Source organism: Odontesthes bonariensis, chromosome 3 (assembly GCF_027942865.1).
Source record: "Odontesthes bonariensis isolate fOdoBon6 chromosome 3, fOdoBon6.hap1, whole genome shotgun sequence".
Taxonomy (NCBI): Eukaryota; Metazoa; Chordata; class Actinopteri; order Atheriniformes; family Atherinopsidae; genus Odontesthes; species Odontesthes bonariensis.
Window position 1 is genome coordinate 33,090,561 of NC_134508.1, and position 22,184 is coordinate 33,112,744.

At 42.3% G+C, this 22,184-nt stretch overlaps 1 protein-coding gene across 2 annotated transcripts in view; it reads right to left on the reverse strand.

Annotated features, from left to right (window-relative positions):
• Positions 1-158: 158 nt before the first annotated feature.
• Positions 159-22,184, reverse strand: part of phc2b (polyhomeotic homolog 2b (Drosophila)) — a 38,719-nt gene continuing 16,693 nt past the window's right edge. For both annotated transcript variants that reach the window (XM_075461629.1, XM_075461628.1), the window contains exons 6-15: positions 21,476-21,610; positions 21,053-21,347; positions 12,618-12,919; positions 11,653-11,983; positions 5,595-5,806; positions 4,653-4,776; positions 2,828-2,930; positions 2,613-2,727; positions 1,737-2,061; positions 159-1,648 (exon numbers count right to left, since the gene is read on the reverse strand). In XM_075461629.1, coding sequence (XP_075317744.1) covers positions 1,494-1,648; positions 1,737-2,061; positions 2,613-2,727; positions 2,828-2,930; positions 4,653-4,776; positions 5,595-5,806; positions 11,653-11,983; positions 12,618-12,919; positions 21,053-21,347; positions 21,476-21,610 — 2,097 coding nt within the window. In that variant the 3' untranslated portion in view covers positions 159-1,493. The remainder of the gene's footprint in view (positions 1,649-1,736; positions 2,062-2,612; positions 2,728-2,827; positions 2,931-4,652; positions 4,777-5,594; positions 5,807-11,652; positions 11,984-12,617; positions 12,920-21,052; positions 21,348-21,475; positions 21,611-22,184) is intronic.

Below are 22,184 nucleotides of genomic sequence, written 5' to 3' on the forward strand. Positions count from 1 at the left end.
CAGCATAACAGTGCTGCCACAAAACCAATTCATTTAACAAAAGAGGACTCAAAAAGCTGATGTTTAGGCCGTGGTAGGGTGCGTGACACGTTCGAGATCAAATGAAACGGCGTTACAGAACTTGAAAAAGAAATGAACCGAGACAGAAGTGTACTGCAAATTATTTATGACTGCAAAATGTGTTACAAACTGTTCTCATAAATACAAGCATTTGACAAAGCATCATCTAAAAAAGGTTCACTTTCTATCACGCCAACAAAACAATTACACAGTATAATCTTTCCATAACAAAAACAACTCTCAAGCCAATGGTATTTTATACATTTGCATATTTCAAAATATTAAAATTAAACTTCTGTTTTTAAAATAAAAAGGATAACTTAAAAAGGGCACTCTTTCCTCACTCGAGCTGCTCTGTATATACAAACTTTAGTGTTGCTTTAGAAACGCCACTCTAGATTTCTCAAAAAGCCTCCCAGAAAAATAAGAGAATAAAGAGACAAAAGCAGTGCTGTGTGAAGAGCAGCCAGCCCACGATTGTTCCTTGGATAAATTAGTGTCCTCCTATCAAACCCAGACAGTAAATCAATGTCATTTTCTAGTTAATCATTTTGGAAAAGCAGGTGGAAAGCAAAAAAAAAAAAAAAAAAAAATCATTCGTAAGCAGTTTAAATCAACAAGAGAAAGCTGATGATTGAAAAGAAAAATCAATGTCTCAAAAGAGGCTGCTTGATCGGTTTTTCTCCGCTTTCAAGCTATGTATCCAAGTGCTGCGAGAATCGTATTGAGAGAAAAGGCAAAAGGAGCATCTGCTGAATAAAAATGAGCAAATTAATGACCGCAATCTTCAGTTCCCAGCCTCACATACGGCCATCTCACTTCCATTCACACACACTAACAAAACTGTACAAAAACATGTATAATAATACAATAAATTCAGAAGTCACTTGTGTTTTGTCCCCCAATGCCTCAAATCAGCATAGACGGTGACTTACAGAATGGCCCAACCCAGCCACGACTGAAGAGTTGGAGCACTCCAACACCACCTGCTTTCTCAGATTTATTTTCTATTGAAAACCGTTTTCTTCCTCAGACTGAACCTGGTCCAATACGATCAGAGCTCGACGCGTTAGCCAGATAAAGCAGCGCTTTCTAGCTTCCCGACAACAAGCTTGAGATGGCAGGTGGATGCATGCGTGTTCTGCTTTCAGCTACACCTTTAACTACATGCATCTTCTCCGTCAAATCGTACTGGTCAAAATGTCTGACATCAGATATGAGCCACCAAAAAGTAACAGAATTGGTTATATTTGGAGAAAAGTGGTGACTGAGCTGCTGTAGGCTGATTGAGTAAAATCTGAGAAAACCAGTCCAGTAGTGTGGAGAAGGCCAGGTCATAGTGCAGTCGGTACTCTATTGTCAGTGCTACAATCTACACACATACACACACACACACACACACACACACACACACACACACACACACTTTTCTGCTATGAGTCTTTGAGCATGTTGATGCGTGCGAAGATCTTGAGTGCAGGTCCCAGCTTAATGTTCATGGTGCTCATTAGGTGGTCCTCCTTCAAGAGGAGCAATGCCTGTCCATCGATCTCCTGAGAGCGAAACTCGTCTGCGATCTCCTGACAACCTGCACGGACAGCAGAGACGCACAGTGAAACAGGATTCCTGTTGAAACCGATACATGCATGTCAAACTTCATGAATGAGCCTCCTGACCTGGGAGCGAGCGTATGAACTGGTACACCTCTTCCACGTTCCACTTGGTGGGGTCGTTGGGTAGGAAGCGCTCGCAGAGTGACGGTATATCTCTGCCAGCGCAGCCCTCCTGGTCCGAGGCCCTGCTTGGCTGCCGGTGGACGGGAACCTGGGCTGAGGCCGGGGCGGGAGCCAGGGGTCCTGAGCTGGCTGCTGACAGGGGGGACGGCGGCTCTTCGTAGCTTGACATGTCTGAACACGGGCTGGACTCCTCCTGACTGGGCTGCGAGGCGTGCGGCGAGGAGACGGAGCCGCCCTGAGTCTGCTGCGGCGAAGGAGACAGTTTCTGGAAAGGAACGAGAGGAGTCGATAGCAGTAGGAGATAGCATGCACTCAAGAAACCAATGGCTCATCAGTACACCTGAGGCATACTAAGTAAGGTTTATGCTGCACAATGACTCCAAATAAAGCACCTGCAGAGATACTTTGTCAGTCTAACTTAAGACATAAGTACCACGATGGATGTTCGAGACCCAACTCTTGAAACCTGACAGAACTCAAGAGACTTCAGGTATAAAAACAGAGAGAAAAAGGGATTTCTAAGTATTTATTATTGTAAAATTACCAACAAAATGTAGTTCTGCTGTAACTACTTCTGAGTCCAATTACAAAATGTCACACTATGATAAACTCAGTTCCAATACTTTCCCATTCATACTGGTCACCAGTAAAGGCTGGTGATGATGGGAGCTTCCAGAGGACACAAATCATCCTCAGCCTCATTAAAAAGGACCAGGAGGGAAAAATGCATGGTTAGAAAAAAGAAAAAAAACCTAAAAGTGGAAGCAGTTTTCTGATGATAGAAGAAGAGTGAGGGAGCTCGCCAACTGTCCGTACCTGCTTTTTAGCCTCTATACTGGGGCGGCCCTGAGATCTTCGGCGCCAGCGGCTTGCCGGTTTGTTCCGCTCGGGACGGAAAAGTCCAATTCGCTTCGTGCAGCCCACATTGTACCTGTTTGAAAAAGAGCCGCCGTTTTTAAAGCCTTTCATGTGACTACAGGATTTTGTGAACAGTTCAGATGTTAAGGAACATAAAACCCAGGGTGACTTGCCTCTTCGCACAAACCATCGAGCAGAACCTTTTAGAGCCCTTGAACGTGTAGGCAAAGTCTACCCAGCCGCAGTATTCACATGTCAGCTTGGGTTCGTCTTTCTCTGTGGGAGAAGAAGACATAATTAGCACCATATTTCCACCATGAAGACACTTGTGTGGTACATCAGTGTCTAAAGAATAAAGTATTCTCTGGAGGTGCACTCCAAATTCTGTGTAGAAGTCCGATCAGCACAGCATATTTACCGGCACACACAGACCACATTCACCTGCTTACCTTTGATTTTTTATATAGGGCTGGGCAACGATTAAATTTTTTTATCTAATTAATCACATGATTTCCCTGATTAATCACGATTAATCGCATTTGTACGCAAAATCAAAAAATTAATTCAAAAGTAGTGTATAGCATTTAGTTTTATTTTAAATGTACTGCCATATTTAAGTGCCATAACATTTGTTGTGCAAACACACTTTTAACATCAGCATCTTTCTGTAGTTTTTATGTAGAAGCCTCGCTCCACTGTCTGTTTCCTTGAATGACTTGCTGCTATCAGTTGTGTGTTTTGCCTTTGAGTGATATTTTAGACTGGAACTACTACGGTGAGAAGACAATTCAACTTGGCTGTAAATGCAGGAGTTTTTTTTAAAAATCTATTTTGAAATATGTGCTTTTATGTTGAAACAAGTAAAACAGGAAGTAGCGCCGGTTAGCTCCGTGAGCTTCACACAGAGACCGAGGAGCACCTGTAGCGGTGATGTTACCTGCTAGTTTATTTTAATTTTATTACTCCATGCTTCGTGGTGTTTGCTGTAACTGTGTGAATGAGATGCATTCAACAGACTTTTACAATCATAAAACCTGCGTTAATGCGCGCCCAGCCCTAATATACATTATATATATATATATATATATATTTTTTTTTTTTTCTTATTTCAGAGGTTTGGGGATTTTTTTGGGATGAATAAATATTTGGCCTTATTTAACATCCTTCCATTCATTTTCTATAATCATTCAAATCATTCAAATCAATTCAGGGTGGCAGGGGGGGAGCCTATCCCAGCTGCCATTGGTTAAGGCAGGGTACACCTTGGACAGGTGGCAGGTCCATCACAGGGCCACACAGTGACAAATAAGGACAATTCAGAATAACTTCTAAACCTAACATGCATGTTTAGGACAGTGGGAGGAAACCGGAGTGTGCACCAGGAACTTTCTTCTATTATCTAAACATCAGAAATTCTCATGAAGTACACTTGGGCTGTTCTTAAGAAAGCTAAATGCTTTAAATCATCGTCTTAAATGTTACCAAGAACTCGAATCCACATAGTTCTCATCTGAAGACGTTTTTTCTGCAATTTTTCCTCTGAACTCACCACAGCCAGACTTCACATTGATCAATCTCAATAAAAGGAGAAAGTCAAATCCAACTGGAGAATCCCTCCTGAAAGTGAAGGCTGTTATCTAGCAGATTGACTCTGATTTGGGGGGGGGGGGGGGGCGGACACACAGGTTAAGTGGTTTGGTTAAAGAGATGAATGTGCGTGAAATTACGCTGAGAACAGAGGCTCGGCTCTGTTTGTTTACAACACAGCAGCAAGCGGCACGTGCACAGATATGTGAGCATTATGAGGCGGATTATTCAAAATGGTCCAATTTCCTACGCTTCACGCCTTCACGCTTCAAGGCGTTCGGAGGAGGCGTTCGGAGGAGGCGTTCGAAGATGACGTGGGAACAGACGCCGAGATGACACGCTCTCCTAACAGGATAAAGCCCCACCAATAAACGCGCACAGCCGATTAGCGTTTAATCTGTCTGGTCTCACCTGGTTGGTCCTCGGGCTCAGAGTCGGTGTTGGCTGCGTTGCTGACCGGAGTTTTGTCCGGGTCCGAGGAGAGCTGATGCTCCAGCTTCTTTGGGCTGTCGATGAGAAGGGGCAGACGCTCCACCTGGTGTCAGATTCAAAATATAAAAAATGAGCTTTTACAGGGAATTTATTCAGAACACACTGTTTACACAGCTCCAATATGATCATTCTGCCATAAATCCCAGCAGCATTAAACAAAGACCACATGAGTACTGATGAGATGACTTGAATGGGACGCACTGGTTGATTAAGGCTGCAATAAAGAGAGACGCTGGGATAAAAGGTCTTTGTTTTAACTTCTTACATGCCACATGCACAATGACCAAAACGTACTGGAGGAAACTGTGTTTGCAGAGTGAGAAAATATGGACAAATGTGTATAAATGTCACTTGAAACGAGAGAAAAGCCATGACATTTCTTCTCATAGGCAAGAGAATGTGTTGAGCATTTACACCAAACGTCCAGCAGGAGGCAGACAGTCCAAAGTTTTTACATCCTAGTGGCGCTGTTCACTGTTAACACTTTTGTCTATTTAGTTAAAAGAAAAGATTAGCAAAGTGTTAAGCCCGTGCTCTGTTTGAGACACGCTCTGTAAACAATGAGATGACAATCCATCAATTTTCAGGCAGATGAAGGAGGGCTTTTTACACCTTGAGGGAACAAGTAGAGTACAGATGAATGGAAGTGCAGCGAGCAGCACATTTTCCTGTCACACCCACAGATCTCCTTCTAATTAATGACCGATTTTAACAGACGCTGTAGGCTGCCACTACAAGCAGCAGCAGAGGGTTTGTGTTTGCCTGCTGACTGCTCCCTGCAGACATTTACACCGGAGAGGGCGGCGGCTTTGGGTTGTTTATCATCTTCCTCTGCCAGTAAACCTGATGTTGGCCACTTACACACACGGGGAATGGCTCCGCTCCCTCCTGGATGACGAAGCCCTCGATGACATGTGTGAGGACCTGGGGCTTTACGATGGCCTGTGGCGGTTTGTTCTCTCCGTTTTGCGGCGTGCTGCCCGTCACGGTGGGCGCCTCGCTCTCATTTCCTGAGGTCATGGCTGGAGGTGGGGTCCCTGCTGCTGCACTTGGCCTCTTGACTGAGGCTCCTCCTGACCAAGAAAACAAAATCATCCATTTAACATACAAGAGTTTTAATAAATTAGAGCTGGAGAGCGATCATTTCTGTGATTTTTAAGAGGAAAAAAAAGCACCTGCACTTTAGTTTGAGCTCCTGATATTTGCCGCTTCTGGTAAATTGAACGGCCCCGGATTGGAATATTTATATTTGGTTTCTAAGTAAGTTTGTACTATTCGTGGCATTTTATTGACAAGTATGTTTATTAGTTAATCAAGAAAGTAATCAGCTTTAATCTAATTCATTTTTAAGCAAAGCTCAAAACACTGCAGTTTCAGCTTGTCAAATGTGACAATTCATGGGGTTTAGCATTCTCAGATGGACAAAACAAAAATAACGCAGGTGCAGTTTTATGTATTTTTTACTGATATTTTGTAGATAAATAGGTTAAACTATGAGCAAAATCATTAGTTACGGTCTTGAATGAGGAATGTAAATACTAAACTTTTGAGGAATAACATGAAAAGCTACTGCTTTATCAAAAACAAAGGTTACTTTGTGTAGTTTGGTCTGTATAAAACTCAGATTAAGCATCAGTTTGTATTTTTGAGCGCACCTGTCCCATTTAGAATTTGCAGATTTAAGTCACAACCAACTGCCAACGGGCTAAAAGAAAAGAAGGCGAACATTTCAAGTGTCTGAGGCACAGCGACGGTAAATAATACACAATTAACCCAAATCTATCCTCTGACACTTCCACCATCACAACAATACATCGACGCCTCCGTGCTTTGTCTACATAACGCCATCAGTGTTGAATTAGAAGAGTTTCCTTACCGCGCAACTCCCTCTGTTCAGACAGAAAACATGTGCGGGCTGCTCTGTTTGTTTGCTTTAGATCCGACCGACGGACGGACAGACTCACACCAACCTGCTGCGCGGCTTAAAGCTGCAGCGCCGCCCGTAAATCAGGAGCCTGTGAGCGGGGTCCGCCTCCCCGTTTCCTCCCCCTGATCCTGCGCTGGCTTCACATCAAAACATAATCCACCCTACCACTCAAAAAACGGTCTTCTTTCTGTCCCGAGACTGCAGCCAGCTCATCAGAGCATCCATTAAAGTAACACGAGGCTTGTTTCCAGCAGGGCCGTAAACAGAGCTGCAGGGAGGAGCCCACCACCCCACCCCATACACACCAGACATCCCAAGTTCCAAAAACTCATTTCAGGGAGATGCTTATCATTTTGCGTACGTTTTGCTTTATTTTATAACAATTTATAACATATATAGCATTTAACCTACAGAAATAAAATGCAGATGTTGGCGCGTTCAGCCTACCTTCACATGTTTTACAGTCATTAAGTCCGCCGTGGGCAATACTGAAGTCACTAATGCATACAGTGCACCTCGCCATGGTGTCATCATTCTTCACCTTCACTACACATGGATATACTTTAGTATGTTCTGCTGTAAAATGAGTCTTATATTTTCGTTTTTTACTCGAGGATTCACCCTCTGCCATTTGGCAGGATGCACAGTTTTGAGGGGTAACTTAGGTGACTGTCAGAGAGTAAATCGAAGCCCTCCCACACCGAACATTATTGGCTTATTTTGCTGACTAAACCAATCAGCGCGCCCTCTGACAAGCAGTCGCCTTGAGCGCTGGTTGAAAAGAGCATCGCTTTGGACAGATACGCACAGGTTTCACACCTCTCCCCACACCCCTCTCTCTCTCGTGCCAGCGCAGTCGAAACGCGCATGGTGCACGAGTTATTGTGTTGCTTGCAAGCTCTCACTCGCATTGAAAAAAAAAAAAAAAAAACTCCCTCGAATAGTCTAAAATCCGGGATATTTTATCCGACTCGCGGGCATCCGTGATTAACTATCAGTATCAGGGAGACTCCTGGAGCTTCCGGGAGACTTGGGATGTCTGTACACACGACACTCGCCTTGCTTTGCCATTTAAAAGAAAATACACTCCTTCAACTATTTACGGAAGCCCAGAGCGGACGTGGTACGTATAAACTTTTTTTTGATGGTTTTCTCAAGATAACGAGTTCATTTACGGATGGTTTTCGAGCCCACTTTTTCTCCCCACTCCGCCCCTGTTTATATATGTTTTATGTGTTCGCAATTTGTTTGTCTTGTAGAGATGACTTTCATATCAGCACACGCCATTTAAGGAGACGGCTGGCTCGACTGCAGCTCAATAGGCCTTTACACCTAATTGATCCTGTTGATATAGTCAACTTCATCAGTGACCAGCTGAGGGGACCAGGCCGTCTCCATGGTTACCGAATGATGTACGAGAGGTGCCGTTATAGTTTTCTCGAGATAACGAGTTATTTATCTCGAGAAAACGAAATGCTTGTCACACCAGGGGGATTTGCTTTGTGCATTTTCACAAGCAGAATTGTTACACAAACGGGGTAAAAATGGGTACACCTTTGACAGAAATACATATAAACACATATAAACAGGGGCGGACTGGGGAGAAATAGTGGCCTCGAAAACCATCGGTAAATTAAATCGTTATCTCGAGAAAACGATCATTGTTTTAATAATCATCCAAAAAAAGTTTATACGTACCACGTCCGCTCTGGGCTTCCGTATTCACATTGTTACTTAAATCTTATGACGTCCATCGACAGAAGCAGAGCTCGGCCTTGCAGTTATGTATTTTGAGATCACAAGTTGATTATGCTGTCAGGTGGAGACAACAAAGCTTGTTTTTGCTTTCACCTAAAATCAGTCTTTTGTTTTCCTGAGATCATGACGTGTAAAAATGAGGAAATGCAACTTGACTTCTTGTGATCACAATGTGATTATGGTGGTAATCCTCATAGCTGTAACACTTGTGGAGGATCTATAAGATTAAATCAAGACACGTGTGGATAATTATGTGTGCTGTAATGAGATAAAAAGGTGTCGGGCAGTAGCGTCTGTGGGTTTAACCAACTCCTCTTCAGCCAGACCATCCCACTGTTTGCGGTGACAGGAAAATTAAACTTACCAGACTGAACAAGCAAAAGATAATTACCCGTAATCTCAGAAAACAAAGTTCTTCTCCAGAGATAATAACATACTTAAACAATTATCTCTACAAAACCAGCTTGAGTTAACTATCTCTAACCACATTGAAAGTTTTCATGAAGCATGGCTACTCTCTGCTTCAACGTTCATCTCAGCAATTAATCACTAAACAACTAAAAGCTACAGTACAGATTTAAAGACTTATTTCTATCTTTTTTTTACTGTGAGATTCACATCAAGCACACATTAATCATAGAAATCAACATCATTAAGCTCCTCCACAGCACTGTTTCTATCCAATGTCAATGCCAAGTGAACCTGAAGAGAAGTTTTGAAATCTGCTTATCAAAAAAATTCATCAGGCTTCATTACTTAAGTTGGGGCCACAAAACATAAACTGCTGGTGATATAAGCTACTCTAAGCATTGCTGTAATAAACAAGAGACTCATTTACTAACAGGAGGCAAATCATTGAAGGAGATATCAAAACCAGTCAAAGAAGATAAAACCAGTCACCTTGGCTGTATACAAGAAAAACATGACAAAGATCTCTAGGATTTGGTTTAAAATGGCCATTTTGTGATTGTTCCTTCATGTGAGCAAGGTTTTGGTCATGATTTTACTCTAAAAGGCTGAAACAGCAGCTCATTCGTGCAAGTGAGGAACATATTTGCTGCATCCAAACTGATTCACAGAGGGTGAAACTGGTCTGATGACCAGAAACCACCAGGACATGAACTGGAAGCTGCTGGAACTTCAGTCCGGTCCAAAATCAAGCAAATTTAAAGTACTGAGGAAAAAAAGAAAGAGAAGAACATCCTTTACTTAAATATCAACACATTTAGTGGTGACCACGTGGATCAATAAAAGCCTTCTAGAGGGAATTTTTAATGGTCAGATTTGAGTTGCCGGGGAACAACACCTAGAGGTATTCAACCGGAAAAAAACCAAGAGTACCAGCAGCTAAATGCAGTATCAGTAGCATCCAGCTCTGGGGCTGTTTTCCTGCCAGTGGAAGTGGGTGATTGAACAAATTGGATGGAAAAATGAAGGAGAACCAACTCAAAATTCTTCAGCATAACCTCGAAGCTTCATCTGGACAGTTGAAACTTTACCCCGACTACCCTTTAGAAGTGGTTGTGCAGCAAATAAAGCTCCCACAGTCCTGACCTAAACTCCTAGGTACAGAACATGTCCTCAACAGGTGAGTGCGTGTCATTATAGAAAGCAATTCAAGTGGACTGCATCAACTCTGTCATTAATATCCTTCACTTCTTTTGATTTAAACATCAGTCGTGTTGGATTTATGTGTGTAACATTTACCGTCAAACATGAGCGCACGATGGGAACTAAAGTCTAAAAAAAAAAAAAGAAAAAAAAAAAAAAAAAAGAAGTGCGATACAGCATTCAGACTGAAACAATAAAGTTACAATGAGAAGAATGTATCCATTGAACCCATTTTAGGTTTTATCAGGATAGACCACAGTGATTTACTGTGTCACATCCACAACCGCCTCATGTATTTTTATTGCGATGAGATTTAAAGTCCTTATAATGAATGGTTCAGAGGTAGTTCACACACTTTAATGTGCTGTAGTTGTGTGACTGTAAATGTTTAATGTTTCTAAAGTGAAACTGTCCCTTCAGCAGCTGGATTACCAAAATAGTTCCCCGCTCTTCACACGCATCACGACCCACCGTCAGGTGTCAGCAGCATTTCTAGCGCCGTCTCACAGATAACGGATCCGGCATACAGCTGCAGCATCACTGCTGCATCTTAGATACTGAGCCACTGCACCAAATGTTCACAAATTAGGCACAAAAAGTAGAATTAAAAAAAGAATACTTGCTGATGAAGCAACAGTTCTCGACAGAAGCAGCTAAAAATGTTGAATTGAATTATATATAAACCACTTTGGTGTTAGTCAAAGACATAAAAACTGCTTTTATTGAATTTAAAAAACACAGATTGTCCCCATTAACCATCTAAATGTTACAGAAGCAAACCTCAGACTTAATGTAAAGGACAGCAAAAACATGCGTGTACAAAAGGGGGCATGCAGTGCCTGTGTGTCCATTTCGTTCTGGTGATGGCCTTTTTGTTTTTAAACCTTTCAAGCTCTTGACACTATGGCAGAGAGATCATTATTACTGGGATGTCTGCTCATTTTTAACTGCATCATCAGGTGAGAAAAACACAAAGCTGCCTGAAAACAGCTGCTCAGAGGAGCCGGAGGATGTTGATCGTTAGGACGATATTTGACGAGCGCTTTCCTGACAACTATTGAGAAGAAGTAGAAAGTGTTTTTCTCAATGTAAAATGAAAGAAAACCAGAACGATCATACCCAAGTATCCCTGTTTCCTCACGTAATCTGGTCTACGTGGACTCATTTAAAAAAAAAAAAAAAACAGCTGAAGACATTTTTATTCCAAGTAGCTTTTAGTTTGACTTGGGCTTCTATGACTGCTTTGTTTTTTTTATGTATTTTATGGGGTCACCTCCTGTAAAGCACTGTGTGACATTTGTCTGTGAAAGGTGCTATATAAATAAACTATACTATACTACTATGCTGTACTAAGCGTTCACAGTTTGAGCCAAGTTGTTCATCTTAGATTGTAGTTTGTGTAAATGAAGTCATATTAACATTCTTAGGTTCTGATTTTCACCCGTTATGGAAGCGCCTTCATGTATTTTTGCCTTTTTTTCTTGTTTAATGTTTAACGATTTAATGTTTAATCTCTTTGGAAGATCAGTCAAGGGTGTGATATAGTTCCCACAGAGTTTAATCCCAACTAAGCACTCCACAGAAGCATTTTCACAGCTTCCAGAAAGCTGCCACGTCTTTTACCTTGCGGCTGAACAGGTGGCGTGGCGAGGTTGACCTTGGGCTGCTCTCCAGGTTTGGAGGGTTGTGATGGGGAGGTTGCAGGTTGCTGTTGCTGCTTCTGCTGCTGCTGATGCTGCTGCTGCTGCTGCTGCTGCTGCTGCTGCTGCTGCTGCTGCTGCTGCTGCTGCTGCTGCTGCTGCTGCTGCTGCTGCTGCTGCTGCTGCTGCTGCTGCTGCTGATGCTGATGCTGCTGCTGATGATGCTGCTGCTGCTGCGTGGACGGCGTCTGACTCGTCTCTCTGACCACTAACGAGGTTGGCTTATCTTTACTGTCCTGAACCAGTCGAGCGGCCTGGGATGAGCGTGAGCAACAAAAGGCAGACGGATGAATTCATGAGAAAAGGATATCTGAGACGGCAGTGACCGCAGACATCAGGGACTGCTCGTGCTATTAATGCCAGTGACTCAAAAACTGAAAACCACAAGACTCGGAAAACATCACATCAGCGGGAAAATATTACACAAAGATTCCAGAACTCAGAGGATTCCTGTGTTTTTTCACACTTGGAGGAGAAATGCAGACTGTGGGTGTTGTTGGAACAGAAGTTTTTGTTTTTCAAAACACCAGAAATCCAAAAGCTAAGTAACACGTAGATCCAGCGTATTCCAGATATCTGTGACTGAGCCAATTACAATACATCTGGTGGTGGTGCTTTAATTAGAAACCACCTTCTAAAACATCTGAAGGACTGGCACTCAAATCATTTATATCAGACGTGTCATGTGGGGTTTTTCACATGCAGAAGTGATGCTGGGATACGGTGGGAGTTTTGTTATTGTTGTATATTTGTCACGTGGGTCACAAGAGTCCTGATAATTGTTACGCACCACTCCACAGGTGCCACTGAAGAAGCGCAGAAAGACATTCAGCAGCTGACAAGGATGCAAACGATAAAGACATTTTTACTGGATGTGTTTGTACGTACCGTTGGTTGTATCTGAAGATTGATGGCAGTGAGTTGGACGGGCTGAGCTTTGGCATGGTTGAGGGAGGAGTGGAGGGCGTGGGGGCTGATGGTGGAGTGGAAGATGGTGGCCTGTTGGTTGGGAGTGGAGGGCTGGTGAGGGGCAGGTTTGGGTAGGACGGGGACGGGGTGCTGTGACGGCTGAATGGAAGCCGTCTGCAGCAGCTGGCCCGTCGTCCTTTGGGAACTTTGGCTCTGCTGGACCACAAACTGCTGCTGCTTGTGCTGCTGAACCAGTGAATGAGGCTGAATCTGGGCGTAAGCTGGAATGAGAACAACAAAAACCTCAAACGCTTTAGTTGTGTCCCAAATTGACAAAGAACTTTACCCTTAAAGCTAGTGCTGGGCGGTATACACAGTGCTTTATAATTTCGTTATGATATGAATTTTTAATGTACCGCCATACCGGTGTATTTGATTACACAACGGGGGGAACGCTGCGTCGCGCGACATTGTTTGAGACGGGACCCTTTTCAGTGTTGCGCTTCTAAACACGCATGTTTACTGCCTATGGGTGCGAGGTGGTAATAAGCACTTGCGTTACGAGAAGGTGGATAGGATAGACATGGAATATTCCGAAATCGAAGCTGCAGAACTAGTAGAACATGCTGACACAGAAGAACTTGTGCCAAAAAAAGGAGCCGTGTCCGTAGTTTGGAAGTTTTTTGGTTTAAAAAAATAATAAAAATCAGACGTCGACCAAACAACCATTTTATGCAAGTGTTGTCGGGCTACAGTTGTCGCTGGAGGTGGCAACACGAGCAATTTGCTCCATCACCTTAGCCGTAAGCATGTCTTAGAATATCAAGAATGCATGAAGTTAAGGTCAGCACCTGCCACATCAGCAGGTAACACGGGGAAAGAAAAAGAAAAGTCGAGCCAAATGTCACTTCAAGACGCGTTGCTAGAGGGACTGCCTACGACCTCATATTGATGCAAAAATATAATTATTGCAAGTTGCACTACTTTTTTGGATTGATTTTCATAAAAGAAGTTTGAAATTTGCACAGTAAAAGTTCTGTATTTTGACTGCAATTGTGTTTGCATTCCGATTCCTCACTTCATTAGAATCATGAGTAGCACTTCTTTGTAAACAGCATCATTTTGTGGGGCGTTATTCTATGACGGTAAAATAGACCATCCTAAGTTAATCTACTGCAGTAATTCTGTTCTCAATCTGTAGAAAATCCTGTGAACACCTAATTATGCATGAAAAAAAATACCGTGACATACCGTGATACCGTGAAAAAATACCGTGATATGTATTTTTGGTCATACCGCCCAGCACTACTTACAGCTCTAACTTGTTAAACAACGGGGACGCTTGTCTAATTACTGCTCTTCATTCTTCATGAACGCAGACGTTTCTGGGTATCAGTCAGCGTGTTTAGATGCACAGCTTAGTCGAGCTTCTGTTAAAGCCGCGGCCGTTTAACTGGAACACCGCCTTTCTAATCGTTCCCATGCACAGGAGGTGAATCCACGTATTGATTCCGTTGCTTCGAATTTTCTCTGTGGAAGATCACTGTACATGTAAGTACACAGAATTTGTCTTTAAATGACTTGAATTGTTGTTTAGTCTGATGAAGCTGCAGTTAATACATTTTATTAGAGCACAGTGACAGTCTGGAAGTGCTTTAATTGAGTTGACAGTCTTAATGGGCTGCTTTCAGAGCCACAATTTATGACACGTTTAAGCTGTCTGTCAGTTGTTCAACTGTATAAATATACACTTAAACTCGGTCGGGCTAATGCGTTTACAAGCCTTTTAAAAGGCTGGTTTTGGTCAGATTCATGATAATTCGTGTTAATTGTTGTGAACAGGGAATACAATTACACCCCAAACCTACAAAAAAAGTCAATTAAATAAGAGTTTATTTTTAGTACTGGCCTTAAACCAAAACAAACTTTATCTAATGAACCTTTGACGATCTCCTGAACAGTGAAAAATGAGGACGTCTTCACCTCTGTGCCCCTCGTTGAAAAGATGTAATAATAAGAGAGTGCTGAAAGGTGCACAGACAGGCCCACTGTTGCAGTTTGGTCTAACCATTACCAGCAAATTGTTTCAAAACGGCCTGTCCCCACCTGTCAGAGCTGCTGAAAAGACATGCTGAGCTCATAATTTGCCCAGAGGCCAAACACACAGCACATCAATCTTGTACTGTGGCTGCATGTGTGAGGGGGAGAGTGCTCAGCGGAAGTAGCCTGAGGCTAGTCTAACATTAGAACTGCCTCAGGAGGAAACACGAAGAGCCCACTCTCCATGACACCCTTCAGAGCTACTATTTACTCAATAGGTCCCAGCCACTCCTCTTGCCTCCTTGACCTCCAACAACTCCACCAGGAAACATAATAACCAATTAAATCGTTCTCATGGCTAAACCCAATCAACAAATGAGTTACTCCTGCACCAAAGTGCTGTGCAGGGGCCCCTGTTGTATGACCCGTGTGAACATGGAGGTGTGCTTAGCGATGTTAATAAAACTCACAATAAATCCAAGAGTGGAAAATTGCCAAGTAAATCAGCAATTGTCTGAGATCCCCCCTCATCCCACCCTCGCCAGTTCTTTTCATGATGGTTTGTGTGGGATAGGCTCCATCTGGTTTCAAAGTTTCCCTGTGAGGCACTAACCACAGTCTGTACCCTGCCGTGGAAAATATAGATGTTTCTGTCAAACACAGTTTGCATGTCATTAGTGCTTTTAATGCCACACGATCTGCTGAAAAGTGTTTTCTTTTTCACACGGCGGGACAAAGGAACCCGGCAGCAGAAAATCTGGTTAACTGTGGTGCAGAGGGAGGACATTCAGCTCATATTTGCAGTGTTCAGAGCAGGATGACTATAAGCTGGAGAAATGTGGATACAGCCAGCTGCATAACAATCGAAGGATGCCAGCCTATGAGATGGTTTACATTGAAAAGGAATTTAACATACTTCAGCAGATAAAACCCACCCCTATGTGTGGCAAAAATAACTGAAGAAGCTTCTTTACAGCGCAAAAAACTCTTTTTTGAATCTGAAGAGTAACAACAGAGTTTAGGAGGGAGAGAACTACCAACATCTGACAACTACATTGTTATGGATGAGTCTGCAGCCAAGCTAGCGGCTAAATAACACAGCTGTGACTGATAGAACTGACAGTTCTGCAAACATTTCAACAAAATACAAATAATTTTGAACACATCATTTTCCTACGTGAAAGTTAAGTGGCAAAAACATGATTGCGTGCAGCAAACTCCATGTCAATGCAAAGTTTGTCAAGACCATGAATGTTTGTTAAATACATAAATGGGTAATAATAATAATAATAATAATAATAATAATAATAATAATAATGATACTCATGTAACTGACTGACATGACCACCATGTCCAAATCCACATCACTACTAAAACTCTAAAAAAATTATGCATTTTAAAGCATAAACAGTCTCTTCCTCATGTTGCCAAATTGTGGCTTCGCTTTCACAGCTCAGGTTTAGTGGAAAGTTGAGAAGAGTTTTGAGTTTTCAAGCAGCAGTGGAGGTGCCAGCCAATCAGATCTCCTGACTAACTGCGTTCTGGGAATTCTGCCACTTTGTGCACACAGGTTAGTTTCTACAGGGATCTGTACATCTAAACCCACGGAGGGAAATGATGCAAAAAGATCAAAAACGGTGTAAAAGTGAGACCTAGAAGTTGAAACTGTGGAGTTGCATTTGTTTATGCATATTGTACTTCCTGTAAGACTTTCCATGGAAAGAAAGAGCACAGAGACCAGTAGCGAAAGTCACAATTTAACAGATTTAACAGCATTATGGGACATGTAGGATCCGGCTGTTGAACCGTGCAAAGAACTTTAAGAGAATAGATCTGCCCATTTACGAATGGTCTGCATTCATTTTCTGAGTGAAGCTCACAATAGATTCAAAAGACAACACTGACTTCATCAATACCATCGTTTATGGATTACAGTGATGCTTCTGTTAAAAATCTGGTCATAAAATAAGCAAAAAGAGAGAAACATGAACTCACAGGGGTTTGAATGCATCAAGATATGGCAGCCCGCTTAGGCAAAAGCCCACCGGTTCATGAGATTCCCAGGCACAGTATGGGTGAAGGAGGGGGATTTCTGAATCAGTACATGCCGGATACAACCAGTCCTCCGCATGATTTCTACAAACTTTCTCAAGGCTCTAATGAGGAACAGAAAGAGGTTTTGGAAGAGGAGGAACCGAAGAAACTCATGTAATGGCTATTTCCCCCCTCAAGGTCTTGGGATTAAGTACTGGAATGATGCAGGCCCCCCCCATTTCCCACACATATATTTACACATGCAAATACAATCTTTAGTATGTGGCAGTGGCAACCACTCCCCCAAAATGAGTGTTTATAGACCTCTAACTGTGTATTGTTGTGCAATGTCCTGAATCTGAGGACAGTATACATTCCTCTGAGTACTTGTAGCACCAGGCCCTGGAAAATCCCAGAGTTTCCACACTCACACAGGCTGTCACTTTGGCAAACCTTTCGCAAACACACTGTGACCTATAAGAAGGAGGAAACAGCAGGCCATAAGTAGCCTGTCCTCATTACAAGAGAATTTAGATCAGGTTTGCAGATGTTTTATCAAGTAGGCGTTATAAGCTTTAAGAGAACACTTGATTCAGTTGAGTCCAGTTTCTGACTCAGCTGTCCAAAAAGAAAAAGCAATGAAACAACGCCAGATTCCCAGAAAGAAAAGCAAATCACACGGAATGATCGCCTATTGTGAAATTCTGAGTGTCATTTTAATAGAAAATACTAGAGACAAGTGGGAATCCTTAAGCCTTTAGTGTCCACACTGGGGGAAAAAAATGATAGAAAATAGTTTCTCAGATTAAAGTAAAAATTGCAGAAAAAGTTCGGCGAAAAAGTATTTGCTTCCTTGCAGATTTTTTTCGGTTTTCTGCTTTATTGTCACACTTAAATGTTTCAGATCAAACAAACAAAGCTAACCTGAGTAAATCCAAAAAGCAGTTTTCAATTGATGATTTTATTCATTAAGAGAGAAAAGCAATCCAAACCAACCTGGCCCTTTGTGAAAATAGAACCGCCCCGTCGTGCCTCCCTTGGTGGCAACAACCGCTATCAAGCGTTTGCGATAATTGGCAATGAGTCCTACATCGCTGTGGAGGAATTTAGGCCCACTCCTCTTTGCAGAACTGTTGTAACTTGGCCACATTGCAGGGCTTTCGAGGCCTGTTTAAGGTCATGTCACAGCATCTCAATCGGATTTAAGTCCGGAATTTGATTAGGCCATTCCAAAACCTTCATTTAGTTGGGTTTTTTTTAAGCCATGCAGAGGTGGACTTGCTGGTGTGCTTTGGATCACTGTCATGCTGCATAACTTTAAGGTGTGCAAGTTGATGGCCAGAAATTCTCCTTTCGGATTTTCTGGAAGAGATCAGAATTCATAGTTCCATCAATTAGGGTAAGTCGTCCGGGTCCTGAAGCAGCAAACCATCACACTACCACCACCATGTTTGACTGACTATTCTTTTGCTGAAATGCTGTATTAGTTTACGCCATTTCTATTAATAAATGAAATCATCATTTGAAAACTGCTTTGTCTTGTTTGATGATCTGAAACATTTAAGTTTGACAAAAAAAAAAAAGCAGAAAATCCGAAAGGGGGGCAAATACTTTTTCACAGCACTGTATATTTGTAGAAGCTGGCAACTGATATTGTTGCTACTGAAATATGCCAAGAAACAGACATCATGTGCAGACCTGCTCATTTAATCTGCTAATATTGTGATTCTGTGGGTTCCCTGCTGTGGTTTTATAGTAAGTTGTTAGCTCTTTGTTGGCGAGGGGGAGGCGCTGACAGACAAGTACTGCACCAAGCCAGACGGCTTAACATTTGCCCACCTCCCCAATTCCTCCTCTTTGACCGCGAATATTTCTCAAAAACAGATACAATGCTGACAACCAAAAATAGCCGGAGCGATGAATCACACCTCTTGGATTTTAGTTTTTCTCTCAGACAATTCTCTGCTGAGTCGTATTAAACACAAGTGAAGCCAAAGTCAACATTTAAGTGTGTCAAAGGTACCGATGAGTTATCGAGCTACTTGTCTATAAGCCTCTTGACTTCTAAACTGCCATTCTGCATAAATTTGATCAGACAGGTGGCAGAAATTCCACACTTAGCAAAAACGCAGAGGGACGGTGCCTGATGGGGTATGTAAATGCCTCTTAAAAAGTCAGGATTCTTATGTTTCAGCTGATTGTGGAGTTTCTAATTTCCAACAATTCACACATGAATGTTGAGCCCCTTCTCAACCAGACATCAAAAATAATATTAAGAAGCAGTAGAAACTTTACTACATGTTTTTCTTGTGAGTTATAAGTAAGTCGTGACTTTTTTTTAAACGTAACAATAACGGTAATTTTCTTTTAAAGACTTAGATTGCTTACTATTAAGAGAGTAGAGACGGGGCTAATGAGTCACTAATGATATCTAAAATAAAGCAACAGTTATGGATGAGGTGTAAAAAGCCATCCATCTCCATTTATCTAGCAGGTCACTAGACATGAAAAGACATGAAAGTAGTCTGTAATTTTCTGTAATTTGAGCCTGAAAATTCAAATAAGTCAAATAATGACCCCGCCACAGTAAAGCTGAAGTCGAGCTTTTATCTACATGCGACCCAGTCCCACAGCCTCCTCAGCTCCTGATCAACAGCATATTAACTCCCCAGCATCTCATGTGAGCACCTGTCCCTTGTGGTCTGCTGCTATGGCAACCCAAGTTCATTTTTTTTTCTCCCCCAGACAGCAGGGTGAAGCCCGATTTCCAGCTCCCATCCTCCCTTTCATTTTCTGTGAATCCATTACTGAAACAAAGCAAGACACAGTTGTGCACTGACACGCTCAGATAATCCCGACTCCCCCTCCCCTAACGCACATGCACAAAAAAGAAAAAACAGGCAAACAACAACAGTCTGCATCAAGACTGCATTCACTCTATAAAAGCTTTACAGTCATGCACAGAGACGATGGCGCACAAAGATTATTTCGTGAAATGCGTCTCATCAGGAACCTCTAAAGAAAAAGGAAAAATGCATCAGAGGGATTTTCTCCTGCAAGCAAACTGGACTCAAACTGACGTAATCACTGTCACATTCAAAGCCATTCACACTTAAAAGGAAAGAAAAAACTAAAAGAACAGCTGCCGACTTTCAATTACACAAAAAGTGGTTTAAAAAAACAAACAAACACAAAAAAAGACTTGCGTGGCAGTGCGCCTCTCACGGTTTCTCGCTCACAAAGCAGCCACGCTGTTCCAGACACAAACCAACACGGTCTTTAATACGCCTGGTTTCACCCCTTTAGTGAGCGAATGGATTTGCGATGCAGGCCCTGACATGTCACACTAACAGCCAAGAGAGAGAGAGCTCCTGAAAGTACGTGGCTTTAGTACTTTCTCCTCTAATCTTATTGCAAACACAATGACAGCTGCCTTAAACCTCAGCTTTAGCTGAAGGTTTGAAATGTACTGATCTGCGACGAAAGGAAGCATGCAGCAGCTGGTAGACAAGCTATCTGTTTAATTTATCTGCCGGCTGAAATGAAAACAAATGTCAGATGGAACTCTGAGCATCGGTACAGAAATGACATGAAACCTTTAAACTATGCGGACTGTTTACATTTTACACACCACTTGCTCTGTGCCCATTTGGGCTCCTCGTCAGAAGGAAACTAGATTAACGCTGTGTTCCTACAGAAGACAGAGCAGAAGCAGCCGCTATGCTCAGTCTGTCTCCACGCAGGATGCATTCAGGGACAGTCGTTGCAGTGCGAAAATAGGCTACAATGAGGGAACACCTAGTTGACTCTGTGGGGGCCATGAATTTCACAGTGATACATTAAGGTGTTCAGATATGTCCAAAAAGACCAGAATATTTTAAAAACAACCACAAATGTTTCTCACTTGGAAGTTAATTTAGAAAAAAAAAAAAAAAAAAAACACCTAATAAGACATGTAATGTAATGTAAATGAGATACATTTATGGCATTTTGAACATTATTTTTCAGTATTAAAAAGAAAGAATAAAGAGTTGACAGTATATCGCTGAACTTTTTAAAATACATTCAACTCTCACACTTTCACTCTTGTGAAAATCATTCAAATTTGGTACCGTTTTGTCACTGGTTAATTAGCAGATTATCTGATTGATTAAATTATCGATATGTCCAATAACAAAACAATTAGACAAAGATTCCAAATACGATAAAGTCAAACCCTCACTGGATCTAAGATGACACCATTCATCGGTATTAAGTCATCAGCAACTCGTCTAATGTTTAATATTCATTTATCTGTGAAAGAGAGAGTTTTTTATTTTGGAAATCAAGGCTCCACTTACCTGAAGCAATCAGAGGCTGAGCGCTGACGGCTGTGACACTGCGGCTCATGTTTATTGCTCGAACCTCTGTGACTGCCACACTGTCCCCCTTCTTTCCTGCGTCCGAGGGGCTGTCGGAGGAGCTTGACTTCCCTCCAGTAGAAGCTTGGGTCCCTTGGCTGGGGTTCTTGAGCAATGAGGCGGGCTGAATGGGCACAGGGCTCTGCTTCAGACTGAGAGCCTGCAGGGTCTGAGTCTGAGAGGAGGATGTGGTCGCCCCCTGCTGGCCACGAATAGTGAGATTCTGGACCTGGTTCTGGAGACAGTGTAGATATACACCAAGTTTAATTCATAAGTGATCTGCTAAATTTGAAACAACAGCATTGCAGGTATCCAAAGGAGGATGGTGATCCTTTTAGTGATGACATGTTGCAACGGGCCGACCTGTGATGAAGCCTGCGTGGAGCTCTCTGACTGGACAGCTGTCACCGTGGCAGCGGGGGTGAAGATAAGCTGAGAGGACAGAGGAACAGCTCGGCCAAGGCTCCTGGCCACCTGCACCAGGTTACTCTGCTGGGCCTGGAAGACACCACACGTAGACATTTGAAGGAAGAAATAATTGAACCAGGAAAAAAAAATATTCATAAAACTTTATAGAATCTTTTACATCTGCTCTGGACAAGCAATTTTGTCAAATTAACAGACTCTGATTCATAGTTAATTTCTGTCCTCTGGGCATCTATAAAACTGGAGAAAGTTTACTGATATAAACATATTAGATAATTAGGGGTGTTCAACACCAGAAGCCTGAATCAGAAATAAAGTGTATGGCTATCAGTACACTCAAAGTATCACATCAATGACCTCTGAAATGTTTTCCGAGCAATAATTCAGCTTCAAAAGTTTTTTTTCTCCACGTTTGTCTTGAGCACTCTGAACAGAGCATCCTGACCACCTAATCTGATGACAAGATGAGTATAAATCCCACCACATCCTACAGAACAGAGACAGAACACACACACAGAGCGCTTACGGAACAAACTTAGCCTCAAATGAACAGAATCCGACTGCGAGTCGAGCTCATTTTCTGAGTCTGTTTATATTTATGTGCATCTGCAGTGTGCCAGTGACTATGCTCCTCATCCCTGTGCTC